At 45.0% G+C, this 7500-nt stretch overlaps 1 protein-coding gene across 1 annotated transcript in view; it reads right to left on the bottom strand.

Moving 5' to 3' along the window:
* The window catches only part of ptprb (protein tyrosine phosphatase receptor type b), a gene marked incomplete at its 5' end in the record, with an annotated part of 58718 nt that overhangs the window by 13367 nt on the left and 37851 nt on the right, over positions 1 to 7500 (bottom strand). Inside the window, 7 exons of the mRNA XM_083757351.1 lie at positions 385 to 465; positions 1493 to 1598; positions 2658 to 2764; positions 3128 to 3261; positions 4104 to 4246; positions 5369 to 5518; positions 5667 to 5951. Coding sequence (XP_083613477.1) covers positions 385 to 465; positions 1493 to 1598; positions 2658 to 2764; positions 3128 to 3261; positions 4104 to 4246; positions 5369 to 5518; positions 5667 to 5951 — 1006 coding nt within the window. The remainder of the gene's footprint in view (positions 1 to 384; positions 466 to 1492; positions 1599 to 2657; positions 2765 to 3127; positions 3262 to 4103; positions 4247 to 5368; positions 5519 to 5666; positions 5952 to 7500) is intronic.

Here is a 7500-nt window from a genome sequence, read left to right as displayed (position 1 = left end):
GTCTGTCTTCTTACTCGAGTAAAATCCTTATACTCTATAACTCAGAATTCTCGTGTTGTCTCATTATTCATTATTATGATTTGTCTTTTGAGCATATGTCCCACAGATTCCATTACAGCCAGCATTGGCACAAAGGAGGGTGATCACTGGCACACTGGCATAAGTGTGATATAGAGGATTTATGGTTTAAAATTAACTATTTAAAAAAAACATTGTAGTCAAATAAATGAAGTCCCTCACATTTGTATGTAAATTACGTCCTGCACATAATTCTACATCCATTAAAACTCTGAACTCTGACTGGGGGATATGTGGGTTATTAGAGTCTAATAATGATAATTATATAACAATAATTACACACACACACACACACACACAACGTACCTCCTGACACCCATGTATATTCCGGAGGCTGGCACCTCCTTCCACATGCTCATCCTCATCACTGGGTTCTCCTGTACAGCCCTGCACGCACGCACGCACACACACACACACACACACACACACACACACACACACACACACACACACACACACACACACACACACACACACACACACACACACACACACACACACACACACACACACACACACACACACACACACACACACACACACACAGAGTAAATGTTAAACACAAAGACCATTATTATACTGACTAGACCTGTACGTGCCCGTCGGCCACCGGCCTACTTGGGAACCTATAATAATACCCGTTGTCAACTTGTCATAACACCCGTTTTAACTATCTGTCTGTGTCCCTTTTGTGCCCATACTGTATATGGAGATCTGTCTGTCTTTGCAGGTGTGGGTTTGCCATGGCAATCAATTGGCTGAGGCACAGGCTGGGAATTGCACAGGTGAGGGGACTTCGAATGATTAGGCCCACTGGCAGAGCCTGAGCAGAGCCTTTTGTGGTGAACCGTGGGTCCGACCGACTCGATACCGGGCACTGCACTCCCTGTGGGGGTGTGGAACGCGTGTGTCCAATGTGAAGTCGGTGGGGCGAACGGTTCTCGAGTTACGTACATTACAACCGTACACACACGCACGCAGACAGACAGACAAACACGCAGAGAAGTGGCGCATTTATAGTAGGATATGACAGAGATTCTTACGGGACAACTGTGACTCATAGTTTTCTCACAGTCGTCTGCCCCACGAAGGGAGGGACTTTCACCCGATAGTTTTAGACCGCGACGGAGGGGTGCCGTCTCAAGCGAACTTGAGCCAACGAGAGAGAGAGAGAGAGAGACACCACCGAGCAAAGTTTGATTGAGCCGACTCAGTCCTGACTCTGAGTTTCCACCCGATATGCAGAGAATAGTAAATGTTCCAATATGTAATGTACAAACAATCCCAAAAAAGGACACAGGTTTGAGTTTTGGTCATAGTAAGGTAAAAGTAAACGGTGATAGCTAATGAAACAAAGAAAAGAGAGAAATGAAGCCGTGTGTGCGTGCGTGCGTGCGTGCGTGCGTGCACTCACACTTTCCTCAGCCTCTGCCTATAGACCAGCAGTGAGATGACAGCCACCATCATGCCAATGAGGAACATGCCGGCGCTCAGCCCTTCCACCACGCCCCCTAGGGGCTCTGAAAGGGACAACACACATTTACCAATAATAATAATACTCTTATACAAAATATTCTTTAGATTTGTGAGAGGCTAAATGTCATCAAATCAAATGCTGAATAAAAGGATGGGCCTTGATTGGGCCTAGACTCTTACAAGCTACCAACGATCAGAAATGTATTATATAAGTATCATAAGTGATGGTAAAAATATGAAGGTCTTAGGTTAGATATAACTATAAGCAACCATTTCGTCCTCATAACTAAGTACGTTTACTATAAGTACTGTAGCCTACTTAAGTACAGTAACAAAGGGTTAGGGTCAAAATGTCAGAGTAAAGTATAGGCCAGTTGTGAAATAAAAACTCAACAAAAGAATACCATTTAAAAATATTCAGTTATCTGTTGTCAACGAGGCAAACCAAAAACCAAGTGCACTTTGTCTATAAGTTCAGTTCGTTGTAAGTTCGTTTCATAAACGCAAAATATGTCGGTCACTCACCGGCGTGTGTCCTGAGCGGCACGAACAGATATGCATCTTATCTGTGCATCTATGCGTCTGTATATCTGTAGACCTGTACTGAATATCTGTAGACCTGTACTGTGTATCTATGTATCTGTGTATCTGTGTATCTGTGTATCTGTGTATCTGTGTATCTGTGTATCTGTGTATCTGTAGACCTGTACTGAATATCTGTAGACGTGTATATCTACAGTATGTATCTGTGTATCTGTGTATCAGTGTATCAGTGTATCAGTGTATCTGTGTATCTGTGTATCTGTGTATCTGTGTATCAGTGTATCTGTGTATCTGTGCATCTGTGTATCTGTGTATATGTGTATCTGTGTATCTGTGCATCTGTGTATCTGTGTATATGTGTATCTGTGTATCTATGTATCTGTGTATCTGTGTATCTGTGTATCTGTGTATCTGTATATCTGTGTATCTGTGCATCTGTGTATCTGTGTATCTGTGTATCTGTGTATCTGTGCATCTGTGTATCTGTGTATCAGTGTATCAGTGTATCTGTGTATCTGTGTATCTGTGTATCTGTGTATCTGTGTATCTATGTCACTCACCGGCGTGTGTCCTGAGAGGCACAGACAGATATGTATCTGTGAAGAGAGGCTGAGGATACTCCCCCAGGTTCTCATCCAGCAGCCTGGTGAAGGCACGCACACTCAGCCTGCACAGTACATGCACAGTACACACACACACACACACACACACACACACGCACACACGCACGCACGCACACACAGTGTTCAAAATGTGTGAGCTTGTGCTATTTTTAAATAGCCGAAATATATATATATACACTGGTGAAGTGGTTAATGTATGTTTTGTAATAATAATCAAAATCCACAAAGTAACTAGTAATTCAAGTTTTCAATTGATTGATTGATTGATTGATTAATAGTAGTGGAGTAAAAGTACAATATATGGATCCGAGATGTAGTGTAGTAGAAGTACAAATAACTATAATAAAATTATACTTAAAAGACAGTACTTTAGTAAATCTACTTAGTTACTTTCCACCACTGATTACCTGTATGAGGTTCTGGGTTTCAGCGGGCCGTCACAGAATCTGCCGTAGCCGTCACTCACAAAGTCATCGTCGTGGTAACGATCACAGGCCCCTCCCAGCCGGTCCCCGCCCGCGCCCAAGTTCACCTCCACCACCTGAGTTGCACACACGCACAAGCACACACACACACGCACACGCACATGCACGTGCACGTGCACGCGCACACGCACACGCAATCACAATCACAATCAGGAACTCGAAAATCCTGTGCTTCAATCATCGTCGGCTCTTCTACATAGACGTCTCTCTATTGCCGGAAGAGTATAGCAAAGTGTGGACCGAAAGTTTACAGAATGCATTGGTGTCTATAGGCTTTACAGTGACAAATGCGTTACATGAACCAGGTGACCGGGCTGTTTTCTGCCCCCTCAATGTCATAACTCTGTCTTACTCTATTGGCTCTGCCCTGCCCTAACCCCGACCCAGTAACTGCAGTACCAGTCAGTGTTGATTTCGTCGACTAAAACTAAGATGAACTACTACCTATCGACTACCTTTTTTCACTGACGAAAACTAAATGGAAACTAAATAAAAACTAAGCTATGATGACTAAAACTAATACTATTGACAATTTCGTCAACAAATAAAAACTAGAGTAAAATGTTAGGAAGCGACTAGTGGGCAAGAGATCCAGTATAAGTCATTTTACAATTAGTTGCATGCTGAAAATAGCCGATATACAAGCCCACAGCGCGACGCGTTGTGGGCTTATAGATCTGCAATTTTCAACAAGTCAAATTACGACGACATCAAGGCCCGCCAAAATACATTTTATTCGACTAAATCAACAGTAGATTTAGTCGACTAAAATCTTATGATATTTAGTCGACTAAAACTAGACTTAACACTAAAACATTCCAGGTGACTAAAATGTGACTAGAACTAAAATCAAAATCTGCTGCCAAAACTGCCAACACTGGTACCAGTACGGCAGTACCTGTCCACCAGAGGTGGCGTCAGCGTCCTGGGGACAGCGGCTCTGGAAGTAGGCCGTCTGATAGGCCCTGACGGAGGAGTTGTGGATGTAGTCGCGGTAGGAGGGCAGCGGGTGGCGCTGCTCAGGCTGCAGGATGTCGTTGTCTGATGGCGGGAAGGGAGGGAAAGAAACGCATTGGCTGTTGTTGTTGTTGTTGTTGTTGTTGGGCACGGTGTTGATTTGGTCGACTAAAAACTATGACGGATAAATTCTGACTTTTACTTGTTGTAACAGATCTGTATTCCTTTTTTTGTTGTCAGGTGAAACCTGACTAGTGAAAGCTCATGAAATGTAGAAGACCTAGTCATACTGAGGTCCTAGTCCTGATTGGCTGCCACACACGCTGCTGTCATGTATTGGTTACTCAGGTCACATGACCAGGAAACAGGTAACAGGAAGCTGGTTAACATAAATCTTAAACCACACCAAAGGGTCGAGACGGTTGTAGCGTTGTCCCTGCTGTGTTTTATGTCTTGTTGCACGTTGAGCGTTGACCCACGTTGACCCTAGTGATTCAACGCATGGAATTCAACGACCCAAACCACACCAAAGGGTCAAGACAGTTTTAGCGTTAACTCCTTGCAACCGTTTGGAGCCAAGGAGTTGCATGGTGACCCTTTGGTGTGGTTAGGGCTTTAGAGACACCCACTAGTTTTGTAACGTAATGTTATGATTGAGACCACTTGGCCAGCGGGTGCCCAACAGAGCTTCTATATTGCAGTAATGATACTTAAACTTAAAGAGACCAGTTCACCACTTTTCATCTTATCTTCATATAATTGGTCCTCACTAACGTTCATGATAAAATATCACAATTGTTTTCTACTCGGTCTGTCTCTCATAGCAGGGCTGTGGGCAGTACAGAAACCCGTCCACCAGTGACATCATCGTTAGGCAGATTATTGAGGGGCGCTAGCCCCTCCTATATACAGGTTTAAAGTTTGTCTTGAGTTCAATGTTTGTTTTGTAAACGCCATTGACAATGAAGGGGAAATGTACGTCATAATTATTATGTTATTATGATCATTAGTGAGGACCAATTATATGAAGGAAGGTTGAAAAGTAGTGAAGTGGTCCTTTAAGTAAAACATTGCAATACTTATTCCACAACCAACCGTGTGTGTGTGTATGTGTGTGAGTGTGTGTATGTGTGTGTATGTGTGTGTATGTGTGTGTATGTGTGTGTGTGTGTGTGTGTGTGTGTGTGTGTGTATGTGTGTGCGTACCGTCAGATTCGGCGACGATCACAGCGAAGTATCTCACGGCTCCGTTGCGGTCGCTGAACCACGAGCAGTTGAAGCGAAACAGGATGGAGGACCACGTGACCTTGGACGACCTCTCGCTCACGTGCACGCTGGGAGGCGGGACTGGCGGTCCTGGATACGTCAAGACATTGGCCAGACAGACAGACAGGCTGGCAGTCAATCAATCAATCAGTCAGTCAGTCAGTCAGTCAGTCAGTCTACATTGCATTATTTATACTTTTACTTAATACAACATTTGAGTACTTTTTCCACTACTCACGGTCTATCATGGTGACGGCGGTCACTGTGGCCGGCGTGCTGGTCAGCCCGGCGGAGCTGCTCCGGACCGCCACGGCGTAGCTCCGGTGAGCCTCCAGGCGCTCCAGGACCACCGCCACAGAGTCGCCGCCGGCCGCCACGCGCACGGCCGCCGTCAGCTCGCCGTCGTCGCGCCGGCGACACTCCACCTCGTACGAGTCGAAGTCGGCGAGGGGCGGCGACCACGAGCACGAGAGAGAGGACGAGGAGAGCGGGAAGCAGTGGACGCTCTTTAATGGAGCGGGGTCTGGAGAGGAGAGGGGAGGGGAGGGGAGGAGAGGAGAGGAGAGGAGAGGAGAGGAGAGGAGAGGAGAGGGGAGGGGAGGGGAGGGGAGGAGAGGAGAGGAGAGGAGAGGAGAGGAGAGGAGAGGAGAGGAGAGGAGAGGAGAGGAGAGGAGAGGAGAGGAGAGGAGAGGAGAGGAGAGGAGAGGAGAGGAGAGGAGAGGAGAGGAGAGGAGAGGAGAGGAGAGGATTAGTCCAGCATAAGTCATACTTCGCACCCTGTTCTTTCCTTGCTATAGGCTTTTTCGTTTATCTCACCTTTTCAAGACATGCTGCGTTTGGCGTAAAATCAACCATTACGACACCATCAAGGCAGGCACCGCAAGGTGTGTGCCTTGCAAGTTGCTTGCATCTTTATTCCATTTTGGTCGGTGCCATTTGCGCCAGTTGCGCGCGCTCGTGTGTGTGTGTGTGTTAGGGCCGATTCATACTCCTATTTTACCGCTGTTTAGGCGCTGTAGTGCCGAAATGATTTCGGCTCGTCAGAAATTTGCAGTAGCACCGAAGAGCCGACTTTAGAACGGTACCTGCCCCCCCAAACCTCAAATGACGTCAAATTGTAGGCTTTACAGCGCCGAACCGACTTTTATTCTGCTCTAAAATAGGAGTATGAATCGGCCCTAACTGTCATTATTAATGACAGTAAGAGCAGCTATCTGTACATAGGCCTGTAGTAGTGTCATTGCTGTACTTTGATATCTGGAATATGATGCTATTGCTGCAGGTTGAACTAGTAGCATATAGTATCATGGATGTCTTATAGCCCCGCCACCCAAAATCACTGCCAGTCACAATCACTGACACTGGTTATGTCTTTGCTTTGTGTAAAGCATTATTCTTTTTAGTTTTTATCTATTCTGCTCAGGATGTTACTTTTATATGATTTTGTTGTCCAATTTTCTTTTACTTTATCATTAGTTAGTATTTTATTTTTGTTCTTGGTTTATTATTACATTACATTGTTTTGTCTTCAATATTAATTAATTAACATTGCATGTATGGGTTCTCTATAAGCCCCTCTACAGATTCTAAAACTACTTGCAATACCCTGATGACCCACCAGGGGTCCCCAGCCCACAGGTTGGGACTGCATTAGAGACCAATGGTGGAACAAGTACTATTGTTTGCAGCGCACACACACTCCCTGGATGCACGATGAACGATGAACCTCTGCCCCAAGTTTTCCAGAACGGTCTGTTATAGCGCCACCAGGAGGCTGAATCTTTTTCACGTTACTCCTCCAGATTTTGTCCAAAAATCCTGCACATCGTTACACAGTATCTCTGACTGATCTCATGTCCGATATTTCATATTCCATCCTAATTGGCTAACATTGACCCGTTTTGAACAAAATGTCATACAACATAGCTCACAACGCGTCGCATTGCGATGCATTGTATGTAGATCTGCTATTTTCATGAAGTGGCTGAAGTTTTTTTTGGCTGAAGTGGTTATTTTTTTCAAATAAATGTAGTGGAGTAAAAGTACAATATTTGCCTCTGAGATGTAGGGGA

Source organism: Protomyctophum parallelum, assembly GCF_964188405.1.
Source record: "Protomyctophum parallelum genome assembly, chromosome: 22".
In the NCBI taxonomy this organism is placed as follows: domain Eukaryota; kingdom Metazoa; phylum Chordata; class Actinopteri; order Myctophiformes; family Myctophidae; genus Protomyctophum; species Protomyctophum parallelum.
Note: the sequence above shows the minus strand (reverse complement) of the source record. Positions and strands in the feature narration are given on the sequence as shown.